Source organism: Neovison vison, chromosome 2 (assembly GCF_020171115.1).
Source record: "Neovison vison isolate M4711 chromosome 2, ASM_NN_V1, whole genome shotgun sequence".
NCBI lineage: Eukaryota > Metazoa > Chordata > Mammalia > Carnivora > Mustelidae > Neogale > Neogale vison.
Window position 1 is genome coordinate 6,901,624 of NC_058092.1, and position 27,338 is coordinate 6,928,961.

The 27,338-nt window shown below is 57.5% G+C and overlaps 2 protein-coding genes across 8 annotated transcripts in view; one reads left to right on the forward strand and one right to left on the reverse strand.

Moving 5' to 3' along the window:
• Positions 1-19,203, forward strand: part of PIK3CD (phosphatidylinositol-4,5-bisphosphate 3-kinase catalytic subunit delta) — a 51,309-nt gene extending 32,106 nt beyond the window's left edge. For 2 of the 4 annotated variants that reach the window (XM_044237113.1, XM_044237112.1), the window contains exons 3-24: positions 5,440-5,612; positions 8,021-8,249; positions 8,355-8,584; positions 8,992-9,171; positions 9,478-9,627; positions 10,125-10,214; positions 11,248-11,469; positions 12,093-12,189; positions 12,278-12,408; positions 12,863-12,913; positions 12,982-13,149; positions 13,237-13,358; positions 13,509-13,652; positions 13,771-13,870; positions 13,986-14,164; positions 14,240-14,352; positions 14,518-14,596; positions 15,165-15,332; positions 15,894-16,017; positions 16,143-16,288; positions 16,475-16,607; positions 17,541-19,203. In XM_044237113.1, the coding sequence (XP_044093048.1) occupies positions 5,472-5,612; positions 8,021-8,249; positions 8,355-8,584; positions 8,992-9,171; positions 9,478-9,627; positions 10,125-10,214; positions 11,248-11,469; positions 12,093-12,189; positions 12,278-12,408; positions 12,863-12,913; positions 12,982-13,149; positions 13,237-13,358; positions 13,509-13,652; positions 13,771-13,870; positions 13,986-14,164; positions 14,240-14,352; positions 14,518-14,596; positions 15,165-15,332; positions 15,894-16,017; positions 16,143-16,288; positions 16,475-16,607; positions 17,541-17,678 (3,135 nt within the window). In that variant the 5' untranslated portion in view covers positions 5,440-5,471 and the 3' untranslated portion in view covers positions 17,679-19,203. Of the gene's footprint in view, positions 1-5,439; positions 5,613-8,020; positions 8,250-8,354; positions 8,585-8,991; positions 9,172-9,477; positions 9,628-10,124; positions 10,215-11,247; positions 11,470-11,741; positions 11,955-12,092; positions 12,190-12,277; positions 12,409-12,862; positions 12,914-12,981; positions 13,150-13,236; positions 13,359-13,508; positions 13,653-13,770; positions 13,871-13,985; positions 14,165-14,239; positions 14,353-14,517; positions 14,597-15,164; positions 15,333-15,893; positions 16,018-16,142; positions 16,289-16,474; positions 16,608-17,540 lie in introns of those variants that run through there. The other 2 variants (XM_044237114.1, XM_044237115.1) reach the window with 2 other exon arrangements.
• A 121-nt stretch (positions 19,204-19,324) lies between these two features.
• CLSTN1 (calsyntenin 1) overlaps positions 19,325-27,338 on the reverse strand; it is a 79,998-nt gene continuing 71,984 nt past the window's right edge. For all 4 annotated transcript variants that reach the window (XM_044237119.1, XM_044237117.1, XM_044237118.1 and 1 more), the window contains 8 exons: positions 26,130-26,287; positions 24,805-24,953; positions 24,123-24,349; positions 23,449-23,619; positions 22,955-23,100; positions 21,805-21,940; positions 21,324-21,508; positions 19,325-20,872 (listed from right to left, as the gene is read on the reverse strand). In XM_044237119.1, coding sequence (XP_044093054.1) covers positions 20,675-20,872; positions 21,324-21,508; positions 21,805-21,940; positions 22,955-23,100; positions 23,449-23,619; positions 24,123-24,349; positions 24,805-24,953; positions 26,130-26,287 — 1,370 coding nt within the window. In that variant the 3' untranslated portion in view covers positions 19,325-20,674. The remainder of the gene's footprint in view (positions 20,873-21,323; positions 21,509-21,804; positions 21,941-22,954; positions 23,101-23,448; positions 23,620-24,122; positions 24,350-24,804; positions 24,954-26,129; positions 26,288-27,338) is intronic.

Genomic DNA, 27,338 nt, shown 5'->3' on the forward strand with positions numbered 1-27,338 from the left:
ATCGGGTTCCGTGCTCCTTTGCTAAGGCTTACATTCACTCTCTGAGTGACACCCAGGCGTCTCCCCTGCGAAGATGCCCCAGGACTTGGTCCCGGCTGATCTCTTCACCCCATCTCATCCCTGTCCTCCCTTCCCTGCCCCACCCGCTTGCTCTAGTGGGCGTGGCCTGCCTTCCATCCTCCGTGGACAGGGCTGGCCCACTCTGGTTCTCTGCTCCCGTGTCCTTTTCTCAGGGGGGCTCTTCCTGGCCTCCCCCCAGGGAGTAGGCTCTCTCCATTACATCACCGTTTGGCGTGCCGTCTTCCCCGTGTTGATAGAATGTGGGATCATTCTCCCTACCTATTCCGTGTGTGGGTATTACTGTCTCCCCCGTGCACCGCTCTTGGGACTTAATAAATAGTTTAAACTAATCCATCTCAGACTGAGTCATATGTACAAAATATCAAATGCGGTGATACATGGGTGCCAGTTACTTCCATGAGATGAAGTCACCAACAGTAATTGTGAATTCCTGCATTCAGATCCAAGAGATTCATTGAAGGAACCTGACTTCCTGGGAGAAATAGCTAGAAGGTTGGCAGCCATAGAGCTCAGTATAACCGTTGAAGGACTTTCTTGGGGGAAGGGGCTGATAAGATTTTATTAAGCTAAACAGTGGGAGTCTGGTACCCAGAACACTCCTCGACAGTTGGCCTGTCAGGCCCCATCCATAGCATCTTTTTTCGCCGAGTATCAGACTTTGGCAAGAGTCTAAAAACTGTGTTGTAGGGAGAAGAGAGGTACTGAGGTCATCTGAAGGAGCCATCAGACAGGTATCCTCGGTACCTCTAGATAACAACACAAAGATCAGGGTTGCCTCTAAGAGGTGGGCCAATTTCTAAGGAAAAAACTTTCTAAACACTAGAAGCTTCCTAAAATGGAATGTGCAGCTGCAAATGACCGAAAACAACAACGAAATCCAACCCCCCCCCAAAAAAAAAACCAAAAAAGACAAACCGTTTCAAGTTTTTAAAAAGTGGGAGGGTGGAGAGGCTGGGGAGGCAGGGAGATTTTTTTGGCGAATAGAACTGAAGATCCAGGGAGAGCCTCAGGCATGGCTGGATCCAGGGACTCAAAGGCTGTCTTCAGGACTTCACCACTCTACTGTGAGCTCTCCTCTCCTTCATGGGGGTCTTTTCTCAAGTTTCACCCCTAAGAGCAGCAGGAGGTGATCACCAGCAGCTCTACGTGGATATTCTCTTTTCTACTACTCCAGGAGGCAGTACCTGAAGACAGACACCGGCGTGTCAAAGGCACTGGACTGACTTGACATTTCTCACTCCCATCCTGGAATCACTGTGGCCAGGAGAGGACGCACAGTGATTGGTGGGCCCAGCCTCCTCCTGGTTCCAATCTAGTTCCTGGAGGTGGGGTGGAGTTTGGGGCTCTGGGTGGCTGGGCCTGAAGTGGCCAGGAAGTCCGCTTGGCTGAACCACTCCTACTGAGGGTGGGTTGAGTTTGTGAAAAGTCCCCAGCTTCCAGATCAAGAAACTGAAAAGTACCAGCACCCGGAAGCTCCTCGTACCCTTTGACCCTGGGGTAACTGCCCTTATTCTGGGGTCACCCCATCTCCTCCTTCGCCGCCAACATAGATGAGCTCTGCCTGTGTTCTCTGTGTAATTAGAATCGTGAGCACACACTCTTGTGCCTGACTTCGTTTGTTCAGTTGCACGTTTATGAGATTCGTTTATACCGTTGTGTGCATTTGTAGATCACTCCTTGTCATTGCTATGTAACATTCCACTGGGAAAAGAAACCATCATTTATTTCTCCATTACATTGCTGATGTGCATTTGGGAAGTTTCCAGTTTGGGACTATTCGGAATAGCAGTGCCGTACACACTCCTGTTTGTGTTTCCCCTTGCACAGGGACTCATGTTTCCGATGAGTGTAGACTGAGGTGTGCAGTTAATTGCTGGGTCAGAGGACATCACCTGCTCACTTTAAGATACTGCCAAGACTGGATACTTTGTCCAAGCGGTTGTAGCCATTTGTGTTCTTGGAGTAGTTCTAAAGTCCCCAGATTAGTTGGCACCTTTGTCCCATACATTGTGGGGTGATGAGTCTGAGCTTCGTGGAGGGTTGGGGCTTGTGAGCAGCTGAACTTGGGTCCTGGGCGCGCAAAGAGAGAGAGGGTTCCTGCTTCCTCCTGTCGCATCTCTGACATTTGGTTACGTCCTGCCCACACCATCCTGGGTCTTCCTTCCTTAGGCATGAGCTTTATACACGGAAGTATGACCGTGCATCCCAGACGGGTGAGGTTAGTTGAGGGCTTCCTTCCACAGCACTACGGGGCAGAAGAGCAAGGGGGTGCATTCGTCTCAGGCACCGCCCCTTTGGCTGGAGTCCCAAGGAGCTCATGCTGCTCGTGCCCATCTTGGCCTTAGGATTGAGTGGCCGCAGGTGCCCTGACTTCCTGAGCGTGGGCAGAACACTTGCAGGGTTGGAAGTGGATTCTCGAGGATTCCTGCGTGTCCCTCCCCCCTATTTTGATTCAAAAAGAAAGCCTTTGGCCTGGCCATTCTCAGAAAGAGGAACCCAAAGTAGGATGTGGTTTTACAATCAGGAACTGGATCCCAGTGGTGGTGACATGGTCGCGCCAGTGCGTCGCGCGTGTCCTGCTGCTCCCAGCAGATTCTACACTTAGCCCGAGGGGGAAGGCTCCATAGCTCAGGGGTTAGAGCACTGGTCTTGTACACTTAGCCCGTCGGCGAGGCTGAGGTCTGGGCCCTGTTGGCAGAGCCCCTAAAAGAATATATCCCACAAGCTACACAATCCCTTTCAGTCATTTTTCTGAGTCATTTACATCTAGGAGGATGGGACCCCAGGGTAGGGAAATCTTTCTCGAAAGAATAAAAACCAGAACGGAAAGGACAATATTTGACTACGTCAGCATTACAAACTTTTCCTTCACCAGAAAAGGCACCATAAACAGAATGAAAAGATGACTCAGACCAAAAGAAGATATTTCCAACTCACTTAAGCAACAGATAATTGAATCTGGAGTATATTTTTTAAAAACCCTGTAAACCAATAAGAAAAAGACAACTCCACAGGAAAAAAAGGGGCAACATTTATAAGCAGGCTATTTGCAGAAGATAAACATTTTTATGGCTCATAAGGGAAATGCAAATTAAAACGACAAAGGAGTATTCCGTGCGCATCAGATTGGCAGAAACAGTGAATTGGACGAGATACCAAGCGCCGATGGAGGTTCGGAGAGTAAACTGGGGACAGTGCTGGTCCCGTTGCTAATGGTCACCGCTGCTTTCCTTTAGTAAAGCTGAGGCTCTTGTTCTAGCAAGAGCCTCATAGGTCATGGCCGTGATCCAACAGTTCCCCCAGACCCGTGTGGTCCAGTGTGGTGGCCCCCTGCCAGGTGTCGCTCTTGAGTACTTGGAAATGGGAAAAGTAACTGAAGAACAACCTTTTTAAGTGTTTTCTTTCATTTTGATTCATTCAAATGTCAGCATGGATACTAGACTCATTTCTTGGAAAACTTTTCAGTCTGTTTGGAGCAACTTGAGTCCGCGGCCCTCCTTTTTCATCTGTGAAGTGTATGACACTGACATAGAGGTCACGTATTTCCGGTGGAAATGTAGGATCCAAGCTGCAGTATGCTCTAAGTGAAAATACACACCAGATTGCAAAGACTTCATGCCCCCAAAAGAATGTAAACTATCTCATTAGTAATTTTGCCACGTAGAGGGCCATTTTGAAATGACTGTATTTTGGATATATTGGGTTAAGCAAAATAGATGAGTAAACTTAATTTTTATTTTCTTACTTCTTTTGAATGTGACTGCTGGCGACTTTGACATCACCTGTGTGGTTCCCATTGTATTTCTTTGGACAGTGCTCATCCCAACTCTACCTGCACACAAAGGGAGGTGTGTAAGGAGATACATTGTAGCATTGTTTGTAATAACCCGAAAGAGCAAAAACAAACCCTGAGGTTCATCAGCAAGAGAAGGGGTAAACTGTGGTTTATTGACACAGGGAAATAGCACAGGAGTTACAATGAATAAGCCAGAGCTACATGTATCAATGTGGATTAGCCTAAAGAAAATAACGTGGGGGGTGCCTGGGTGACTCAGTGGGTTAAGCCTCTGCCTTTCACTCAAGGTCATGATCTCAGGCTCCTGGGATCGAGCCCCGCATTGCATCGGGCTCTCTGTTCAGCGGGGAGCCTGCTTTCCCCTCTGCCTCTGCCTGCCTCTCTGTCTACTTGTGATCTCTGTCAAATAAATAAAATCTTTTTTTTTTTTAAATTTTATTTATTTATTTGACAGAGAGAAATCACAAGTAGACGGAGAGGCAGGCAGAGAGAGTGAGGGAAGCAGGCTCCCTGCTGAGCAGAGAGCCCGATGCGGGACTCGATCCCAGGACCCTGAGATCATGACCTGAGCCGAAGGCAGCGGCTTAACCCACTGAGCCACCCAGGCGCCCTAAATAAATAAAATCTTAAAAAAAAAAAAATAACGTGGGTTGCAGGGTCCAGAAGGCTCGCTCTTCAGAGCTATTCCTACCAAGTTTAAAAACATGCAAAAGTGTTGAGAATTGTTTGTGAATACATATTAGTGCAATCAAAGTATAAAAACATGCATGGAAATTACACATAACCAGAATCCAGATGGTGGTAGCCTAGGCAGGGCGGGGGTGGTGGTGGAGATACTCAAAAGACCTTTAATTGTGTCTGTAGCATTTTATTACTGAAGAGTGGGTATGACGGAGGGGGGATACTTCAACAAGTTGTTTGATGGCCAAAGCCATTTTTAAGCCACTTGGTTTCTGGTTAGGAAGTTTCCAAGAGGGGCACCTGAGTGGCTCAGATGGTCAAGCATCTGCCTTCTGTTCTGGTCATGATCTCAGGGTCCTAGGATAGAGCCCTGCATCAGGTCCCTCTGCCTGTTATTCCCCTTGCTTGTGCTCTCTCTGTCAAATAAAAAAAAAAAAAATGTTTTTAAAAAGAAAGAAAGAAAGTTTCCAAGAACTGCAGCCTTTGGTCCTTCTTGAGTCCTGGGTTGTCTGACCAAGGATGTGGCCATCCCCCGCCTCTGTCTGCCAGCTGGGGGCCGTGGCGGAGTGTCCCGCGTGTGTGCATTCCTGAGAAAAAAAGATTTGGAAAGGGTCTGTTGGTGTCTCGAATTTGGGCCACTGTGCTGAGGGATGTAGGGTGTCGTGAGGTGGGGGGCAGAGTCTGGGGGGCTGTAGGAGCCCCAAGCCACCCCAGGCAGGACGAGGCCCCAGAGGGAGGCAAGTTTGGGGTGCCCAGAGGAGAGACTCCTTCCTGAATTTCCTGCCACCAAAGGTCCCGACATTCTTATTTTCCAGAGAATCCTTTCAAAGGATTCATCAGCATGCTGAGGATGGCTCATTCTGCCTTTCCTTCCTTTTCAGGACAACCAGGGTCTGAGAGGTGAGAGAGCAGAATGCCCCCTGGGGTTGACTGCCCCATGGAATTCTGGACCAAGGAGGAGAATCAGAGTGTGGCTGTTGACTTCCTGCTGCCCACGGGGGTCTATCTGAACTTCCCTGTGTCCCGGAATGCCAACCTCAGCACCATCAAGAAGGTACGATCCCCCACCTTCGAGCTTGGAACTCGGAGGGCAAGACAGACAGACGCCCAGGCTCTGATCTGAGATCCTATAAAACAGATTTCAGAAGATAAATAATACCTAAAATTTGTTTACAAGCTTACAGTTAGAGCGCAGCCCGCATTCTGAATTCAGCTTCTCCCTTGATCAGGACAGGATTACAGTTGCTGGATTCCAGTGGGAGCCTCGGGGTGTGGTTCCCATGGTGGCTTTCCCTTTTCTCCATGACTGTGCTATCATTTCTGGAACCGATCCCCAGCCCTGGCCACTTGAAAGAGTCTTATCAGTCTTTTCTCTGTAGAGCTGTCATCGTAGTAAACATCATCTTTGGAAATAGTTTTGGGTTTTGTTGAATAATTTTCAGGGGTGGATTACTGAGTCAAAGGGTTAGACATCTGGAAAGGATTTGGCAGAGACTGTCTTGTGATCTCCCAGAGGGCTCGTCTCACTTGCGAAGTGTGGGATTTAGTGGGTCATGCCAGAGGGCAAGACCTCAGCTCAGAATTTTAAAAACTTATACTTGGGAGTGGAACAAAAAAAAAAAAAAAAAGGGAAAAAAAAAAAAAAGGAAGAAAGCAGTGGATCATCTTTGAGGTTTTCTTTTTCTTTTTTAATTTCCCCTTCCTGGGAGATTTCTTTAAAATTTAAATTTCTTGGGGCGCCTGGGTGGCTTAGTGGGTTGAGCCTCTGACTTCAGGTCAGGTCATGATCTCAGGTCCTGGGATTGAGCCCTGCATTGGGCTCTCTGCTCAGCAGGGGGTCTGCTGCCCCTTCCTCCTCTGCCTGCTTCCCTGCCTACTTGTGATCTCTTTCTCTCTCTCAAATAAATAATCTTTAAAAAAATTTTTCTAATTAAAATTAAAAAATTAAATCTCTTCCCGCCCATTTCAAAAGTAATATGGATGTATTGATTGGGGCAAAGAGGGAAAAGTAGAAGGAGGAAAAAAATCACCTGTGATTCCGCTCTTATGAGACAACCACAGTTAACACTTGGGCTGTTCTGTTTTCTATGGAGTGTTGTTTTTTGTGATAATTCCGGTTATGAGCTTTTTCTTTTTTTTTTTCTGAGTGAACATAACCTCTTTCTCATGTGATTAGCTCTATTGTAAGGGTAATCTGTTTTTCCTGAGCCATACATGCATCGCTACTACAGTTCCTACAGTGCAGAAATACAAGATGCCTGGGTCCCTGTGCGCACCCCAGTTTGCTTTTGGCGTCTCCATACTTTTATTTCTCCGAGAGGCCAGCTGGTGAATATTCTCGGCTTTTCTGGCCATCTGGTATTTATCGCAAACACTCAACTCTGCCAGTGCGGGGCCCAGGGCGGCCTTAGACACAGCGTGTATGAGTGGGTGTGGCCGTCTTCAAGTAACTGGGGAGTGGACCAGGTTTTGCCTGCAGACCCTACTTCCTCTTGTCAAATCCTGCTCTCTGTTCATTACTATATTTATTCGAGTTGTTTTTATGGAAATGGGCTTGAGTTATATGCCTTGGGTTTTTTTTTTTTTAAAGATTTTATTGATTTATTGGACAAAGAGAGACAGAGAGGGAACACAAGCAGAGGGAGTGGGAGAGGGAGAAGCAGGCTTTCCGCTAGGTGGGTACCCTGATGGTGGGGCTCAATCCCAGGACCCTGGGATCATGACCTGAGCCAAAGGCAGACGCTTAACAACTGAGTGCCCCAGGTGCCCCTATACCTTCGGGTTTTTTTCCACCTTAGCAGGTCTCTTAGAGCCTTCTGTGCCTGTTCATACAGGTGTTCTAGATTCTGGGTCATACCCTGCCCCCCAATCCCTTTGTGCTGAGGGGCCGTAATTATCTCAGATGAATAGGGCTGGTCTCCTCTCTCTCGTCCTCTCTGTGACTCAGTGCTGAACATCTTTGCACTAAAACTTGACCATTAGATGGCTCTCCCAGGGGTCCCCTGGGGACACCTCGTCCTGAGGGCACCTGCTGACCGCCCTAGCTGAACACAGCCCATAGGGGGCTTGACGGCTCTCTTGGTATGTTCAGCTTTTCTGAATCCATTGCCACCATTTGGAAATCAGAACCCCAGAATGATTAGCTGCGGGGCGGGGTGGGGGTTGCCTGCAGGTCATGTCCGGCCGGCTGTCTCTCAAGAGTAACATACAGGGGAGACTGGGCAGGCTTTCGGTGTAGACCAGGCGCCCTCCACATAAGGGCCGCGATGGAGGCTCAGGGGACCCATGGGTCAGCGCTCATGGGGTCTGGAGAGGACAGGGTTTGGGGATCTCGGCTTTGCCCTCTGGTCGGGGTCATGCAGGGCCGAACCACCAGGCTGAGGCCTGCCCCCAGCCACCTCGAGGCTCCCCATGGCCCTGCATGCCTTGGCTGGAGGGGCTGACGGGCCGCTGTCCCTTCAGGTGTTGTGGCACCGAGCCCAGTATGAGCCGCTCTTCCACATGCTCAGCGACCCCGAGGCCTACGTGTTCACCTGCGTCAACCAGACCGCGGAGCAGCAGGAGCTGGAGGACGAGCAGCGGCGGCTGTGTGACATCCAGCCCTTCCTGCCCGTGCTGCGCCTGGTGGCCCGAGAGGGGGACAGAGTGAAGAAGCTGGTCAACTCCCAGATCAGCCTCCTCATCGGCAAAGGTGACCCGCGGGCGGGTGGGCCGGCCCCGCCCCCCCCCCGCCCTAGCCACACCCACCCTCGCTCCCTCCCACCCCCCACACTGACCCAGCCTCCCCGCCCCCCAGGCCTCCATGAGTTCGACTCCCTGCACGACCCCGAAGTGAATGCCTTTCGCACCAAGATGCGCCAGTTCTGCGAGGAGGCGGCGGCGCGGCGGCAGCAGCTGGGCTGGGAGGCTTGGCTGCAGTACAGCTTCCCGCTGCAGCTGGAGCCCTCGGCCCGGAGCTGGGGGGCCGGCACCCTGCGGGTCCCCAGCCGGGCCCTCCTGGTCAACGTCAAGTTTGAGGGCAGCGAGGTGAGCCCGTGGCCCCTGTGGGGCACGCTGGCCCGTCTGCAGCGCCCGAGCTGCAGGGACGTTTTCCCGTGAGACTTCCCAGCCTCCCCCCGCAAGCTTGGGTCCACTGTCCTCCCGGGGGCACCAGCTGGGACTTGCAGGGCACCCATGCCTGCAAGGGGCTCAGGCAGATGGGCAAGTTGGACGAGGCCGAATGACCAGACGGCCTCGGTCATGGGTCCATTCATTCGTTCGGCAACTGTTTCTGGGCTGTCGGCCGTGTGCCTTCATCAGACTCTGCCTCACGTTCGGGGCAGCGTTGGGGTGGGGGGGCTCATTCCGGACCAATAGGCAGGGCCACCCTCTGCGTCCCGGAAGCCGTGGGCCCTCTGCGAGGGTGGAGGGCTGACCCTCCCTCCTCCCCCTAGGAGAGCTTCACCTTCCAGGTGTCCAGCAAGGACGTGCCGCTGGCGCTGATGGCCTGTGCGCTCCGGAAGAAGGCCACGGTGTTCCGGCAGCCGCTGGTGGAGCAGCCCGAGGACTACGCGCTGCAGGTGAACGGGAAGCACGAGTACCTGTACGGCAGCTACCCCCTCTGCCAGTTCCAGGTGAGGCTGAGGTCTGGAGAGGCCCTGCGATCCCAGGCTCCCCAGGGCCCTGGGGCAGGGCCCGGCTGGTGGGAGGGAACTGGGCCTTTGGGGGTCACAGCCAGAGCGTCCCCTCGCTGGGCTGCCCTCCCCTGGGCCCCAAGGAGGGCTCCATCTTCAGGAAGTGGGTGGGGGGGCCAAAGGGTCAGCAGGAGAGGCCGGGAAGGCCTGGGATCGGCAGTGGGGGCATCGGGGAGTCCCCGGGGCTGAGGCATGGCTGGGGCTGCCCCGTTGGCCGCTCACTGTGCCCGCCACCCCCCATCACAGTACATCTGCAGCTGTCTACACAGTGGGCAGACCCCCCACCTGACCATGGTGCACTCCTCCTCCATCCTCGCCATGCGGGACGAGCAGAGCGACCCCGCCCCCCAAGTCCAGAAACCACGCACCAAACCGCCCCCCATTCCCATGAAGAAGGTAAGCTGGTGCCTTCCACCTCCCCTGCCCTCCATCCCTTCCTCCCCGCCGTTGTCTGGCCCTGGAGCCTAGTGGCAACGCTGAGGGCTGGGGGCCGGTCCAGGGCCCCTCATCTCATGCTCCTTGGTGGGTCGGTGTTGAGAGCTGGGCCTTGAACTTGGTCCTCCACCAGTGTGCAGGGGCAGGGGGTGTTGTCTGAGCTTCCCGGGCAGCCCCCAGGCCCGGCTCATGGGCTGCCCTTCTGTTCCTCCTGCCCTCTGCATTGGAGAGAGGGAGGCAGAACGCCATGCCCAGCAGAGCTCCGGGGTCCTGGGCACCTGCACGGCAGGCTTTCTGGCAGATCGTGGTATCGTCGTATCATGGGGGGGCATCTAAGCCTTCTCACCAACTGGCAACACGCACCCCACCCATGAGTGGCCAGGGGTGGTAGCCTCAGGAGCTTCCCCGGGATTCCTCTGCGCTGACAGCCCTGCTTCTACCCCTCTGGCCCGCCCCAGCCTTCCTCCTTGTCGCTGTGGTCCCTGGAGCAGCCTTTCTGTGTGGAGCTGATTCAGGGCAGCAAAGTGAATGCCGATGAGCGGATGAAGGTAGGGGGCTCCTAGGGGCAGCGGGGATGTTTTCTGCACAAACAAGGTGGCTGTGGTCTAGAGGGGTGGCAGAGGAAGAAGGGGGGGGGGTCACATGAAAGCCACCTGACCACATTACCCAGCATCCCTGCCTGGGGTGGCTGTGAGCCGCTTCAAAACAGGAAGGGGGGAGGGGAGCTGGCTGGCCGGTCAGAGGCTAATTCGTAGAAACCAGGCTCAGCGAGTTCTGGGTATTTGACTCGGGTGGAAGTTGTGGGGCCAGGCCCAGGGAAGTGGCAACAGCAGGGTCTGGGAGGTGACAGGTGCGGGAGAGGGGTGGCCCCGGCTGGGCCCCAGGGCCTTGGGACTCCCAGGAAGCACTTGGGAGGCGTGCTGCCTGGACCCCTGGGGGCCAAGCCCATTGCGGGGGTTGGTCACACACCCCATCTCCCTCCATCCCCAGGAGGGGCTTATTGTCCCATTTGCGGGACGTTACTCCTGGGTCCACGGAGGTTGGTCTGTTGGTAGAGCACTTTTTGTCGGGGTGATTTCACAGCAGGCGGGGCTGGGTTTCCCTGACGGCACCCTGGAGCCCCGGCTGGAGGCGGGTTTCTGGCTGGGCCCCGAGGGCTGTCAGGGCGGAGTTGGAGGACACAGGGCAGGGGTGCTCTCGTGAAATGAAACTCTGCCTGCTCGCGGGGCTCATAAGATTCTGAGCAGTGGAGGGAGCTCGCAGGCTTCAGAGCAAGAAGGACCCCTGGAGTTCCCAAACCCCAGTAGGGAAACTGAGGCCCCGAGCAGGGAAACGACAGAGTCGTGGGGAGCCCATGCATAGCCCCTGGTGCACTTCCCTTTACCCTGTGGCCCCTTGTCCCACTCAAGCAGTCAGCTGTCCCCCTTCGGTGCCGCTTTCTTCGAGTGGCAAGTGGGATTCAGCCCCGTGGGAAATGAGGACGTGTCAGGAGCTTGGAGCCTTAGGTGGGTGCGAGAGCCTCAGAGGGGCAAGGGAGGCGGCCGTCTGGCACCCGGCCCCCGACACCCGTGCCTCCCCCAGCTGGTGGTGCAGGCCGGGCTCTTCCATGGCAACGAGACGCTGTGCAAGACGGTGTCCAGCTCGGAGGTGAGCGTGTGCTCCGAGCCCGTGTGGAAACAGCGGCTGGAGTTCGACATCAACATCTGCGACCTGCCTCGCATGGCCCGTCTCTGCTTTGCACTTTACGCCGTGATCGAGAAGGCCAAGAAGGCTCGCTCCACCAAGAAGAAATCGAAGAAGGCGGTGTGTGGGGTCGCCTGGGAGGCTGGGGCCAGGCCTCCGGGAGCTGGTGTGCTGTGACCCAGGGCCACCCCCGTCCACTCCCAGCAGGGGTGCACCTCGGGGATGGGGGATGGGGCGACCCTCCCTCCTACACCCCACCTCCCCTGCTGGCCACCATCCTTGCCATGTGTCAGCTCTGGGTCTCAGGGCTGACGAGCAGCGGTGAACTCAGAGGCACCTGGGGGAACCTAGAGGCCGCCCTCTGGGCTGGAAGCACAGACACACTGTCCGCACAGGGAGCAGGGTGTCCTGAGTCAGCTGCCAGCAGGGAATGAATGGGGGTTGGGCACTGAGTCATCAGGCCCAGGATGTGACTGGACACCGAGCCACACCGGCTTACCCCATTGCCGAGCTGGGCCAGCCGTCTGGGGCTGATGTGGTTGGTTTGGGGGCTTCTCGAGAAACCCGAAGTAGGGGTGCCTCTGGGAGCAGAAGGGAGCCGAGAGGTGCTGATCGTGCTTGCTTCCTCCCAGGGAGTCTGGGCAAGGGCGGGGAAGCTCGGCCTGAAGGCGACGGCCGTCCTGCCCGTGAGCGAGCTGAGCCTCTGCGGCTGCGGGCCCTGACCTGCCCGTGCTCTTTCCCAGGACTGCCCCATCGCCTGGGCCAACCTCATGCTGTTCGACTACAAGGACCAGCTCAAGACCGGGGAATGTCGCCTATACATGTGGCCGTCAGTCCCAGGTCCGTCCAGGTGGAAGGAAGAGGGTGGGGGAGCGCGCTTCCGGAGGGGGCCATTCCCCAGGCAACTCCCGTCTGTCCCTGTGTCCAGACGAGAAAGGGGAGCTGCTGAACCCCGCGGGAACCGTGCGGAGCAACCCCAACACAGAGAGCGCTGCGGCCCTTGTCATCTGCCTCCCTGAGGTGGCCCCCTACCCTGTGTACTACCCCACCCTGGACAAGGTCAGCCCCCTCGCCATCCAGGGTCTGCGATGGTCCAGAGGCCGTGGGACTCAGGATGACTGTTCTTGACTCTGCCTCTGGGCTTCCTGCCACTCATCCCCTGAGTTGCCCAGGGCTGGGGTTTGGTCAGCACGCACAGTTGGGGGCTTCCTTGATAATCCAGAACCCCCATGTGCTCTAGAACAGTGCTTCTCGGTCAGGGCCATGTGGCTCCCCAGGGGACTTGGGGCAAGGTTCAGAGACCCTTTTTGGTTGTCCTAGCTGGTGGGGGAGATGCTCCTGGCATCTGTGAGGTGGAGGCCGGGGATGCTGGGCACAGGACAGCACTCACCCCAAGGTCAGGGGTGCCGAGGGGTTGACACACACCCTCTGCCCTCCACCCCACATCCCGGGGGGCCCTGCCAGGGCTGGCCCAGGGTCCGGGTCCCCGCTGACATGGAGCTGCTCGTTGCAGATTCTGGAGCTGGGGCGGCACGGGGAGCACGGGCGCTTCAGTGAGGAGGAGGTGAGCCGGGGGCCGGGGGCGGTGGGGCGCCCGGCTGGGCCGCAGCTCACCCTGCCTGCCCCCCTCAGCAGCTACAGCTACGGGAGATCCTGGAGCGGCGTGGGTCCGGGGAGCTGTACGAGCACGAGAAGGACCTGGTGTGGAAGATGCGGCACGAGGTCCAGGAGCGCTTCCCGGAGGCGCTGGCCCGCCTGCTGCTGGTCACCAAGTGGAACAAGCATGAGGATGTGGCCCAGGTGGGGGCGGGGTGGGGGAGGGGGCTTGTGTGCGGAGGGGAGGGCCTCTTGCCCAGCGGCACCTTGATGGCCATCGGGCTCCCCCAGATGCTCTACCTGCTGTGTTCCTGGCCCGAGCTGCCAGTCCTGAGCGCCCTGGAGCTGCTGGACTTCAGCTTCCCCGACCGCCACGTGGGCTCCTTCGCCATCAAGTCTCTGCGGAAGCTGACGTGAGTCCCGCAGGCTCCCGGCTCCTGGCGCGGGGCGGTTTGGGGGGCGTTCTTCGGTCCCGTGTGCCCCGGCGGGTGGCGGGGGTGTGGCCGGGAGGACTGCAGGGGGCCTGGGGTCTGCTCAGGTGAGGCCGGCCTCCTCCTCCGCAGGGACGACGAGCTTTTCCAGTACCTGCTGCAGCTGGTGCAGGTGCTCAAGTACGAATCCTACCTCGACTGCGAGCTGACCAAGTTCCTGCTGGACCGGGCGCTGGCCAACCGCAAGATCGGCCACTTCCTCTTCTGGCACCTCCGGTAGCGCACCCCTTTGCCCCCCACCCCGGCCTGCCGGCCTCCTGTCCCCCGCTCCAACCCGGGCCATGGCCCTGCCAGGCCACCGCTCAGCCGTCCCTCCCTCTCTCTCCCCCTTCAGCTCCGAGATGCACGTGCCCTCCGTGGCTCTGCGCTTCGGCCTCATCATGGAGGCCTACTGCAGGGGCAGCACCCACCACATGAAGGTGCTGATGAAGCAGGTGAGGCGAGGGGTCTGACCCTCTAGAGCCCCCCCCCCGGGGGCGGGGCCGAGGCTCGGAGCCCCGCCCCCTCTTGGCCTCCCACTCGGGGTCCACTGTCTGGTTCTCCCTGCAGGGTGAGGCGCTGAGCAAGCTGAAGGCCCTCAATGACTTCGTCAAAGTGAGCTCCCAGAAGACCACCAAGCCCCAGACCAAGGAGCTGATGCACCTGTGCCTGCGCCAGGAGACCTACCTGGAGGCCCTGTCCCACCTGCAGTCCCCGCTGGACCCCAGCACGCGGCTGGCTGAAGTCTGGTGAGCCCCGCGCCCCGCCCTGCTGGGGGCCCCCGCGGAGGGCGCGCTCCCCGCTCACTGCTGTCTGGCCCGCAGCGTGGAGCAGTGCACCTTCATGGACTCCAAGATGAAGCCGCTGTGGGTGATGTACAGCAACGAGGAGGCGGGCAGCGACGGCAGCGTGGGCATCATCTTCAAGAACGGGGATGGTGAGCAGGCGGGCGGGGAGAGCTCTGGGGAGGCCGCCCCCCGCCCCCCAACCGGGCAGGTGGGCTGAGGAGGTGGGGCCCTGGCACTCGGGGGCCTGGGCCTGGCTGGGGGTGCAGAGGCCCCCAGAAGCTCCTTCTTTTCCTTCCCGGGGGGCGGCTGCCCAGACCTCCGCCAGGACATGCTGACGCTTCAGATGATCCAGCTCATGGATGTTCTGTGGAAGCAGGAGGGGCTGGACCTGAGGTGAGAGGCCGTCCTGTCATCCACTTGTCCTTGCTGCAGGCCTGGGACCCTGTCCCTTTAGAGGCATCCTCTGTCCAAGGCAGCACGGCCACCTCCGTTGGAGAAGGGGTCGCTTGAAGAAGAGTGGAGGCCGGTTTACATTAGGGCCAAGGGAGGCGATAGGGCCGTAGAGGGAGGGTGGAGGAGGGCAGGCCTGGCACTCAGCATCGGTCTCGCTCCGTTGTTTCCTTTGTCCCACACGTCCCTGGCCGCCTGCCCCGTCTTGGGAAGCAGTGGCATCCTCTTCCAGACCACCTGGGTTTCTCTCTGAGCAAACATGAGCTCGGCCAAAGTACCGCCGTTTCTTCCGTGCATCTGGGATGCTGGGGCTGATCCCTCCCGGAGCCTCCCCCACCCTCCCCGAGTCCAGGCATCCAGGACTCCTCCCCAGCACTTCTCCCCTCCCTTGCAGCATCTCCTGGGGCTGTTTTGGCTGTACTGAGCTGCTCTAGGTGGGGCGGAGTGTTGAGCTGCCCCAGGGACAGCCTGTGACCTGGGCATTTCCCTGCCCCCCCTCCCCTCTGGCTAGGATGACCCCCTACGGCTGCCTCTCCACCGGGGACCGCACGGGCCTCATCGAGGTGGTGCTTCACTCAGACACCATCGCCAACATCCAGCTGAACAAAAGCAACATGGCGGCCACGGCTGCCTTCAACAAAGATGCACTGCTTAACTGGCTCAAGTCCAAGAACCCTGGGTAGGCTCTGGGCCCCGGGGACAGAGGCCTCTCCTTTCCAAAAGCTGCCGTTTAGGAGTCAAGGGTGAGGGGCAGGGCCGTTGACAGTCCTCATGGCTTCGTGGCTCAGCGGAGGAGCAGGTCTGCTCTGTTGGGGCGGGGCGGGTCTCCCTTCCCCCAGGGGTCAGTTAGCTGTTAGGGACGGGAAATCACCACCAGATACTACGGGCCCGCAGACCTGCCGCTTTAAGCTGGCTGAGCGGAGTGGTTCTCTGACCTTGAACCACTCATGAAACTGTGCACAGCTGGTTGCTTCACCAGCCTGGCTGGCCCGAGTCCTATGTCTCCGTGTGGCCCTCCCCACCACCGTGAGTGGACCGGTCTTGGCTTCCTTCCCCGGGAACAGGTTAGTTGGACAGTTGTGGGAGGACCCCAGGACCGCTTCCTCCCTGTCCCACTGGTCCTGGCGCATCATTAGGCCAGATTCAAGGAGAGGGGACATAGACCCCCCTTTTGGTAGAAGTTGCTGGGAAATGGCGTGGCCCTGGTTGGTCATCCCCCTTCCCACCAACGCACACACAGGGAGGCCTTGGATCGCGCCATTGAGGAGTTCACCCTCTCCTGTGCTGGCTACTGTGTGGCCACTTACGTGCTGGGCATCGGTGATCGGCACAGTGACAACATCATGATCCGTGAGAACGGGCAGGTAGGGGCAGAGCCTGCGGCCGTGTGGGCGGCGCCCCTGGCCCTCCCCGCTTTCCCTCCCTTCTGGCACCCCCTTCCCCAACCGGGCCCTCTCTTCTCTGACCTCTCGTCCTTTCCTCTCCTTAGCTCTTCCATATTGATTTTGGCCACTTTCTGGGGAATTTCAAGACCAAGTTTGGAATCAACCGTGAGCGAGTCCCGTTCATCCTCACTTACGACTTTGTGCACGTGATCCAGCAGGGGAAGACGAACAACAGTGAGAAATTCGAAAGGTGAGGGTGCTTGGGTGGTGGGGTGGGGGGGTGGCCGCCCCGGGCTGGGCTCAGGGTCAGGTCCTGCAGGAAAAGGTGGGGGTGCGGTGGTCGGAGGGAGTGGGGGCGGTTTCCAGGGCCCAAGCAGGGTGGGAATGGTGGGGAGCACTCGGAGCCCCGCCTCCCACCTTCCTGCATCTCCTGCAGATTCCGGGGTTACTGTGAACGCGCCTACACCATCCTGCGACGCCACGGGCTGCTGTTCCTCCACCTCTTTGCCCTGATGCGGGCCGCTGGCCTGCCTGAGCTCAGCTGCTCCAAAGACATCCAGTATCTCAAGGTAAATGCCAGAGGGTCCTCCTGGGCAGCCCCGCCTGCCCTCGAGTCCCCAAGGCCTGCCTGTGAGCACAGCGGACCCTACCGGGCATTCCCTGCACGGGTTCCTCAGGCCTCCCATGACCCGGACCCCAGGGGGCACTCCCCGCGTGGGTTCCTCAGGCCGCCTGTGACCCAGCACGGGGCCTGGTGGCGTCAGCCTGGTCCTGTTGCCAGTGTGTCGGGACCTCCCTTGGCCCACCGTCTTGTCCCGCATTGGCTGCGGTGGTTCCGCTCAGACAGGAGGGTGGGATTAGATACCTTCCCTCTTCATTTATTTTATTTTATTTAAAGATTTTATTTATTTATTTGACAGAGATAACAAGTAGGCAGAGAGGCAGGCAGAGAGAGAGGAGGAAGCAGGCTCCCTGCCGAGCAGAGAGCCCGATGTGGGGCTCGATCCCATGACCCTGAGATCATGACCTGAGCCGAAAGCAGAGGCTTTAACCCACTGAGCCACCCAGGCGCGCCCCTTCCCTCTTCATTTAAAGATGCTTTGCCCTCCTATGGCTTTTCAGTGTGGGAGAAACGGGGGGTCAGGAGGGCGGTCAGGCACGACGGACGAGCCCCTCCTTGGTGCCTGGTTCGTGCAGAATGATGCTGCCCCCCACCCCCACCCCCCTGCCCAAAGTTCATTTCCAGGGCAGACGGTGAGGGTACCTATCCCACTCCAGGGACTTTGGGGGCCGTGGTGCCTGGCTGGAGTCGGCATCTTACTTGGCAGGCGGGTCAGGAGGCCCATCTTGGTTTGGGATCAGAACAGAGAGCTTTTGCTGGTGGCAGTCTCCTGATTGCCTTCCTGCAGTTCTTTCCGGAGGGAATTTACCATATTCGGGGCAGGGGGCGGGGTGGTCCCCCTCCTTGGGGATGCGCTCACTGGTTTCTGGTTTTGCCTCAGGACTCTCTGGCCTTGGGAAAGACCGAGGAGGAGGCCCTGAAGCACTTCCGGGTGAAGTTCAATGAAGCCCTGCGGGAGAGCTGGAAGACCAAAGTGAACTGGCTGGCCCACAACGTGTCCAAGGACAACAGGCAATAGCGGCCCGCGAGCCGCCATCACGGGCTCTGGGCACCTGGTACCCTTGGCTGTCCTTTGGGGCCCAAAAGCCTGAATGGAACCCCACGGGCGAGAACCTATACACTGCCTTTTGTTTACACTGGTTATTTATTTATGACTTGAAATGTTTCAGGAGCTAAAGAGCCATAAATGGAAATGCATCCTTTGTGCAGGGGAGGGGCGCCGTCCTCCAGCGCCCCCGATCCGAGCCCCGGGCTCTGAAGGGGAGACACTGTGGGTCGGGCACCTCGGAGGCTGCGTCTTGCTAAGGACTGTCACCCCGAGTCTTCCAGCTGGTGAATCGGAACCCAGCCAAGACTGCTCTCCCTGCCGCTACCGGGAAGCCTGCCGCCTTCCCGAGTTCTGACTGGGCTGCACGGGGCTTGGCGCCTGGCGGTCGCCCTGGTGACAGGGCGCCCATGACTCCGTGCCCCCCTCCACCTTCGTGCTCTCCACTGACCAAGCGCCAGGCAGCTCCCAGAGGAAGCCTGGGCACCCTCCAGATTCAGGGATGCTTGCTTTCCACTTTTAAAGTGACTCTTGGGTACAGGAATTCTCTCATCTCTCTGCTGTAAAGCGATTTTTGTTCGTGGGCGAGAAAGAAAATAGCCAAACTACTCACTGAACCTCGACGGCTCAGAATGGCCTCAGCCCCGTAAAGCTTAATATATGCTAGTCCTCAAGACATTCAAAAGATGGGAGCTTGGTTTGCGCGCCACCGTGGAGCAAGGCAAACGCAGGTCGGAGGACTCGGTGCAGTTACCTGTCTCCTGCCTCATAAAGCAGGTTTTGAGGACGGGAGGGCTTGATCTCCAGAACTACCCCCTTTAGCCTGCTTGTGCCACAGCTCTCAGAGGCGTGATGGAATGTCTGTCTCTGACGGGACCTGGCTTGAAGCAGCTCAGGTTTTGCCTTTGGTGCACCTGAAGCGCTCTAGAAATGCCAGCTTCCTGGGCCCTTCCCGGCTGTCCGAGGCTGTCTCTGGAGTGGGGGCTGAGAACCTGGGCTTCTCGAAGCCCACGAGTGAGGCTAATGTTAGCTGCCCCATTGGGCCCCGCCCAGCTCCATGACTGGTCTCTCAAAGGCCTGGCAAGGCCTGGCAGAGCCGGGACCAGCTGCCCTCTGGACCACCTTCTTCAGTTAGAAGCAGCCGGAAGCAGACAGTGCCGCCCACAAAACACCACTGGCCACACTGTTGTCCCTAGCAAAGTGCTGAACTCACTCGCCCCGGCTCACCGGTTTGGAAATAGGAGAAGCCAAGTGTGTGTCTCTATGTTATGTTATTTATTTAAACAAGCTTCTGCCTCCTGGTGTTCTGGTTTGGGTACAAGGCCTGTGTGCCTGGAGAAAAGAGTATTTTCTAATTTTTTTTTTTTAATCTTTTAATGTTTCTGTATGGGGAAGGTCAGTTCAACACAACTGATGTGGGTTGAAGAACAGCCCTCTGTGAAGCCTTGAGGGGAGAGGTAAACGCATACTATAAGAAATAAAGGCCTTTTTATGTTGTGTTCTCAGGTAAAAAAAAAAAAAACAAACCAAAAACCTGAAAAAACAATAAATAAAAAGCAAAAAAAGCAAGCGGGTGCAGGATTGAAACAGGCAGGACCAAACCTGACACACTCTGCCTCTGGAGTTAGAACCAGCACTTTATTGTAGTGTACACACGTTCTGACCTCGTCAATATACACATCCGGAAAGCGACCCACGCGGAGCCCGCGCTAGCCTCTATCATCGTCTACACGGAGCAGCTACAGTGACGGTACGTGGACGGCCACACACGACGCAGGACAGCCGCAGTGTCCTCGAAACTAGCAGTTATGATCACAACAGGATTCAAAATGATTTTCCCCCAGTTTTAGAAATCTAAAATTTTACAGGAAAATTCAAAACAAAGTGCCGTAGGAGTTTTAGCTCAGGACTTGTCCTCCCCTCCATCCCTGCGAGGCTGAGCAGCAGCGCTCCTCACTTCCCTCGGGGTGGGGGGGGGCCCTAGCACTCCGCCTTCGGGCCGAGGGTGTTCTTGGAGTGCGTCTGTCCTTGGGCGTCTGTCCTTGGGCGTACGGGCCGCTTGGGCCTGTTCTGCCTCCAAACCAAGAGGCCAGACGCTGTGCCCCACCGGTCCGCACACTCACCAGCAGGGCTCACAGGAGGTGAGCGCCCACAGCTGCGCACGAGGAGTCCAGCTTCCTGCTCGAGGAGCTGCCGGCTGCCCCGGCACACCCACCCCTCTGCCATGTCAAATGGGTAGAATCCCACAGGAAAGGCCTGGCCGTTTCCAGCCTCCAGAGGGGGGTTCCCGATCCAGTGCCCTCCCGCTGAGCAGTGCGGGCTGGTTGGGGTGGGGGGCAAGTCTGTGCGCCCTCACTGCCTGGCCATCGGCAGACGGGGTGCACATGGCAAAGACAGAGTGGGGCAGGGCCCTCTCCTCTCCGGGCGGGGGTGGGCAGGAGCCCGCCGGGCATCTCCCGTGCTGTGATTCAAGCTTTACTTTGCATGCCAGTCCTGGGTCACGCTAGCATGGAGGACATGAGGAATCCCAGTTTATTTACAAAATATTAAAAAGTTCATCATCTACATATTAACCCCCACTCTGCCATTTTATACATGCACTAGTTTGGAAAAAATAAAAACTTTAAAAAAAAAAAAAGGAAGAAAACAGGATTACGAGGTGGGAGTGAGCAATTTTAACCCTTTGTCAACGCGTCCGGTCATTGCAGCTTTTCCAGGGGCGCGAGGGGGCCGCGCAGAGCAAGCCGTGGGGAGTGCGCGTCCGCTCCCCACATAGCTTCGGGGCGGTCTGGGTGGAGGGCGGGGGGGCCTACACACCAAGCACAGGCGGATGGTCAGCGAAGGGGAGGGTCTGTAGACCTACTGGCCAGAATGACTTTGTACACCGTGGACCCTTGGGGCTGGGAGGACAGACGACAGCAGGGTCTCCTGACGCAGAGAGAGGGGGCGGGGGGGTGCGGCCTCGAGGCTCAGTAGCTGAGGGTAGAGTCATCCCACTCCAGCTGCTGCTGCCTGTTCACGTTCTGCTGGTCCCCGTGCTCCCCCTCCTCCTCCTCGCTGCTTTCCGACTCGGCGCTGGTGATGTCGTCCTCTTCCTCCCCATCCTCGCTCTCCTCCTCTTCCTCCTCCTCCTCCTCCTCCTCGCTGCTGTGCTGGTCCTCGTATGTCTGACAAAGAGACAGCGTGGGAACCGAGCCCGGGGCCCCCTTCTCTGTGCACAAGCCGAGTGTGCACGGAAGTTCACCCTCCAGGAGCCGCAGAGGAAGGGAACTCCCTGCGTCACACTCCATGCCAACGGAGGGCTGGACTATTCTGGAAGTAACCTCACCCCAGATGGAAGGGAAAATGGAGCTCTGGTCGCCACCCACGGGGTCCGTCACAGGCAGGGAGTGTGCTTCTCCCCCGACGGGGTGGCAGAAGCTGGGATAAGGCCTCTCTGGGCCCTCAGTTTGCCCACCTGAAGAATGGGGACACCTGCACCTCACCAACTTGTCATGTGGGTCACATGATATTTAAATATTATGTGGTCACATGGCCACATGGCTTCTCTGGGGCGCGTGCCACTTTCTTCTGGCCTGCAGGGGTGAGCAGTCACAGGGGCCGCCTGCTGGCACCTACCTCCATGGGGTTGACGGTGATGGTCAAGGCAGAGTCATCCCAATCCATCTCGTTCTCCTTCCCGGTGTCCTGGTCCCGCATGGTCCGCCGGTGAGCGGCCCGGATCCGGAACACACCCAGGATGATCATGAAGACCAGGAAGCTGACACACACCACAATGACCACCGTGGCGGTGCTGGGGACTACTGCAACCGAGGGGAGACAGGGCGGTGAGGCTGGCGCCTGCCCCCGCGCCCCGTGCACACACAGCGGCTTTGACCCCAGAGAACAGGAAGAAATGGGAGGAAAGTCTCAGCACCGGCTTCCAGCCCCGCGCTGGCCCCTGGCTGCCCTGCTGGAGCTTTCGTCCCTCGTGGGAGGCACAGAATCGCGGAGCCCGGCGGGGGCTGCTCAGACCGGGGCTGGGCTTCCGGCAGGACGCGGGAGGGCGGCCCCCACCAGGACCGACGCAGATGGCCCTGCTTCTGCCCCGCAGTCCTACCTGCGAAGGGGTGGGGGCTGGCCAGGTTGTGCCCCGAGAGGTCAACGAAGGCGCGGTGCTCGGGGTGCACGAACTGCGGCTGCGCGGCCATGTGGCTGGCGTGCTCCACGGGGCCGGCCGCGGGAATGACGCTCACCTGCACCGGAGACACACACAGCAGCCTGAACGCGGCCCAGCGGCAGACACGCGGCCCACAAGCTCCCGGGACCAGCATGACTCAAAGGGGTCCCTGGACCCGTACTGCCAAGCCGATGAGATGAGAACAGAGAAAAACAGAGGCTCAGCTCTCAGAAACCGTCCTAACCGCCTGGTATGTCGGTGATGCCAGAAACAGCACGTTGTTCTAGAATTCCTTTTTATTGTATTTCATAAAACAATCTGTCCACAAAAGACCAGAAAAACCACCACCACTGTCCACTGCGGGTCATTCGAGAAGCCCCGGCATAGCCCATTTCCCTGCCTTTCCCCCAAACCACAGCCATGTGAAAAAGCACAAATCAGAACCACTGGTTTCCTTCCAAATCTGTTAGCTTTTGGCTCAAACAAAACCCTCATCGACTCCTCAGCACGGAGACATGGCACTTGGCTGCTCTGAGGTTACCACGCAGACCTTCGACTGCTGAGACTAACTCCGGGCCCGTTTTCTCCAGACCACAGAAGCCCTGAGTGAGGAAAGGGCTGCTGTTCGGGCCTGTGGAAGACGTCCGAGCAGAGTGAGCTCTCTGTGACCGCCGTGCCATGAAGTGCCACCTGTGACCGCCGTGCCATGAAGTGGCACCACCAGGCTCACAGACAGCACAGCACCCCTCTCCCGGGGCTGGCCCCGCGCCGGGACCCCTCTCCCCGGGCCGGGAGTCTGCAGAGAATCTTCGGTTCCCCGGGAACTGCTCTTTCTCAAGAAGCGTCAAATCTCAATGAGCCACCTTGGCTCTACGCACGAGCTATCATCTGCCGCTAGCTCTTCTACCGCCTTCCAGAGGCCCCTCAGACGCCCATGCGGGGCACATCGGCGACCCTCAGCTCGCCCAAACCTGTGCGGGTCTAACCTGCAGCAGCCCCCAGGCTGGGAAAGCCTAGTGCACTTGGACCCCAACAGGTGCCTCACAGATGCTCTGAACGTGGGGCCATAGGGGGGCACCCAATCACCCACCTCCACCTGAAACTCGTTGCTGACATAGCGGCCATTGAGTTCCGAGCAGACAAGCTTGAACTTCCGGTCCAGCAGGGACCTGGTGTGCCAGTTCCGGTAGCGCAGGAGACGCAGCACCTCCTCGTAGCTGGCCATGGTGTCCACACCTATGGGGACAGGGGAAGAAGGTGGCCTACTGGCTGGGGTCAAAGGGAGGCCGCTCGAGGGAGGCCAAAGTCAGGCCTGGGGGCGGCTGGACCAAGTGGGTGCATGTGTCCCGCTGCAGGGGGTGGGGAGCCATCCCGTGCCTCACTGTCAGCCCCTCGCAAGGACAGGAAGTAGGGCCATGCCTGTGCTTCCCTTCCGGCCAGGAGAAGCTGAAGAGCCCAGGCTGAGCCTCTCCTCTGCCACGGTCCCCAGGACTCTCCCAGAGCTTGGAGAGGCTGGCCGGTTGGGGGTGTGTGTGCAGGACTGAGGCTCCCGCTCGGCCCCCGGCCTGGCCTTGGCCCGCTCACCTGTGAAGACCACGCCCAGGTCAGAAGCGCTCACTGCAATGCCCTTCTGCTGCAGGCGGGCCGTGTCCACCTCCAGGCTCTCCTGGGCCGGGTTCAGTTCGTCCCCGTCCACCGTGACCTCACAGGTATCCAGGTCGTGCACGATCTCCTCAGACACCAGTGACTCTTGAACTGTAAGAATCAAGCACTAATGGCAGAGGCCGGGGAGTGCAGACAGGCCTGTCCCCCCGGGTGGCCTGCTAGCTGGCCTCGAGCTCACAGAGCCCTTTCAGTGACCGATGACAGAGGTCCTGGAGAGACCCTGTCAAGAATCAGGGTGCCTTACGTGTCTCGGAGGACTAACCCCTGGGGGCGGCCCAAGAACGCGGGGCCACCATACAGCCAGCGGGAGCAGCACTGTCCCCTGCCATGGGCCCGGAGCCTCTCGGCCTCCACAAGGGCATCTCAGATCCGGACACCACAGCAGAGGGGAAAGGACTCTCCACACGGGTTTTCCAAAGAACACAATGAGCTCTCGACCCCGAGTCAGAGTCCAGGAGCAGACCCAAGAATAACATCCAAACATTCAAATCTCAAAACCTCAGAGAAAAAGCATGCAGGAAGGAGCAGCCGTGGGGTGCCAGCCACCCACGTTCAAGCCAAGGGGAGGGCGACCAGCCCGGCAGAGCTATTACCTGTGGGGTCCTCGTCCCCTTCCCCTTCAGGCTCCACTTCTCTCGTGATGGTGCTGATGATGCGAAGCTCAGGGAAAAGGAAAACCCCTTCTGGGCTTTCGAACTCGGAAGCCGCTCGAGCGAAATGGTGGACGCCACTGAGGCTGACCTTGGGCTCCTCGGGCTGCAGCACCATCACGTAGCCGTCCACCGGGGGCACGGAGATGCAGGGGGCCTCGTCCAAACACCTGCCAACAAGCGACGGAGGAAGCCAGGGTCAGGGCTTCGAGAAGTGGGTCTGCAGGCTACACACATGACGGCCCATGGATTCCCCAAGCCCCCGGGGGGCCAGAGGCAGCGGCCCGCCAGGAACAGGTCCCCAACACCATTCATGCCACCGTCCACGCCCTCCGGTAACAAGGGAGGGCAGGGGTGTCTTAAAAACCTACGTAGACATGTTTTCTTCTCAAGAGTTAAGAATCTGCCCATACTTGGGGCGCCTGGGTGGCTCAGTGGGCTAAAGCCTCTGCCTTCGGCTCAGGTCATGATCTCAGGTCCTGGGATCAAGCCCCGCATCCGGCTCTCTGCTCAGCAGGGAGCCTACTTCCCTCTCTCTCTCTGCCTGCCTCTGCCTATTTGTGGTCTCTGTCTGTCAAATTAGTAAAATCTTAAAAGAAGAGAAAAAAAAAGAATCGGCCCGTACTTGACCGTGCTGGTGATTTTAAGTCTTCGGATCCCCGGTGTGGGGAACTGCCGAGAGTTCAGGTAGGCGACGTGCTGCATGGCCTTATCCAGCTCCCCGATGTCATCTCCCTCCAAGGTCAACGCCAACTGATTGGGGTTCGTATGGATCTGAAATCAGGCCAGAGGGGAAAGATAAAGGGTTCGAACTGCAAAAAACTGAAACCACACAGAGTCTGGCAAAGAAAGAGGTCAGCTGGGCGTCGGTCTGAATTGAGAACCTGGGGAGGAAACCTCATAGAACTGCTGAGATAAGACCCCCCACTTCAAGGGTAAATGCCCAGGGCGCGAATGCATCTCTGGGACAAGAAACACAGGGTGCCTGGCCGACTCAGTGCAGCGTGTGACTTAACTGCGGGATTGTGAGTTCAAGCCCCATGGTGGATATAGAGATTACTTAAAAACAATAACCTTTAAAAAAAAAAAGAAATGTATATATATATATATTACACACACACATATATATATATGTACCAAATACATATATTTGGTTTCTGCCTGCCAAACCCTGGAAAGGTCCTGAGTGACAGAAGCACCTTTCGTTACTCATAATAAGCTCCTTCCAAGCGCACCAGCATCTGTGTTAACAAGTGGCTTCTGGGTGGCTGAGATGGTTTCAGGACGGAACTGGTCGCCAAGGAGCCCGCGTGACTACAGGGCACTTTCAGCCCCAACCCTGACCTCTGGCCAATGATTTAACCAGCTGTGCACACCTAACAGACGCTCTGGAAACAGCCCTGAAGGACAGAGCTTGGGAACTTCCCAGGTTGGGAGGACAGTGCTTCTGGAGGGGGCGGGGAAGCTCCCTGCCCTCCCCGCTTCCTTGCCTTCCGCACTGTCTCCATCTGCTTGTTCCTGAGTTGTATTCTCTATAATAAACCAGCAGTAATAAGCAAAGTGTTTTCTGAGTAGTTCAAGCAAATTGCTGAAACCCAAAGGAGCAGGGATCATGGGGGCTAAGCTGGACGAGGTGTGGGTAACCCGAGGGCCCGGCCCCTGCACGCAGCACCTGTGCGGGGGGACTGAGCCCTCCTCTCCTGCAGCGTCTGCGCTAACTCCCGCTGGGCAGTGTCAGGACCTAACCCAACTGGAGGACACCTGGCAGGGGCAGATGTCTGGAGAGTTGGGGATCTGGTCGGTGGAAACCCACCCCCCACCACGTTCAGGATTAGAGGTGTTGTGGGTCAACACGGGTCAGGATCAATCACATATCGATCCTTCGCCAACAGCCTGCATGTTCGTGCTGCAGGAGGTCGGGCGGGCCCCGCGAGCTAATGCCAAGGTCACCTTCACGCCTCTGCCGCTGTCTTCAGGGACTTGCAGATCCAGCCCTTCTTTGCAGGTGTACAGACAGTCAATCACCTTCTTGTCGGCGAGTTTCCCGGAACGGACCGTCAGGCCAGCCAGGTTCCCTCGGAAGAACTGGGCCATGTGCAGCTCGCCGCCTTAGGAACACGGGGAAACAGAGCAGGCAGTTAACGCACACGCCTGGGGCCTCCTGCTTTGCTTCACAATGCAGTGTTACCGGTGGTGGCAGCTGGATGGAGGGACATGCGGGTTAGTTCGTACCAAATCCTGTTAGCCTTGCGATCTACATGGAAGTGCAATGGAGAAATTAAATCGTTTATGATCATGCATATGGCCTGGAGAGAAGAGGTGTTGGGGTCCCTCACCCGAAGCCCGGAAGCCAAGAGGTCCCATGAGTATCCCCAGGCAACTAGCTGCTCCCTGGAAAGGGCGGCCTACACTGCCCCCGTCACCCTGGTGCACTGGTGACATTTTCCAGCAGCGCCAGCCTCCTGGGTCACTGCCTTCTCCATCAGCTGGGTCTCACCCTGGGCTGCTTTTTCTGACTGAGCACACTCGTGGATACGTACAAACTTGGGAAGAAACACACACCAACAGGACTAGGAAGATTAAAGGGACACTTACTCCCCCAGCCTGCACAGGAGATGCCTTGCACGGCTGATTGTGCCCGGCTCCCACCACTGAGGGTAACTGGGCATTGACGGTGTTATACGGAAAACGGAGACCCAGAAAACGGCCCTTGACAGGCTGTAACCGAGAGCCCAGAGCAGGTGAAACAGAACTTATTCTCACAATGATGAAAAGAGACCAATGTCGACAGCACGTCTCGTTCATGATAAGGACATCAGACACTGTGAGCCATCACCGGGGACTGAGACTTCTAAGAAACAGGTGTCTCAAATTTAGTACCGGTCAGGAGAGGGTGTCCAGTAATGAATCTCTTCCTGTGTCATGGTTCAGCCACAGGGGAACCAGGAGGTGGCCTCCCTGATGGGGCCTGTAAGATTTCAGCAGGGAGCCTCATGCAGTGGAGTAAGGGGGTCAGGGTCAAATTTGATTGGGGGGGGTGGGGCGGAGAGTCCCATTAGTGCAGGACATTAATGAGTCATTTGCCCTCACTTCAACTGGGATCAGACTGGGCAAAAAAAGGGTCACTCCCAGGAAGCAGTGGGGGGAGCATAAAGCAAA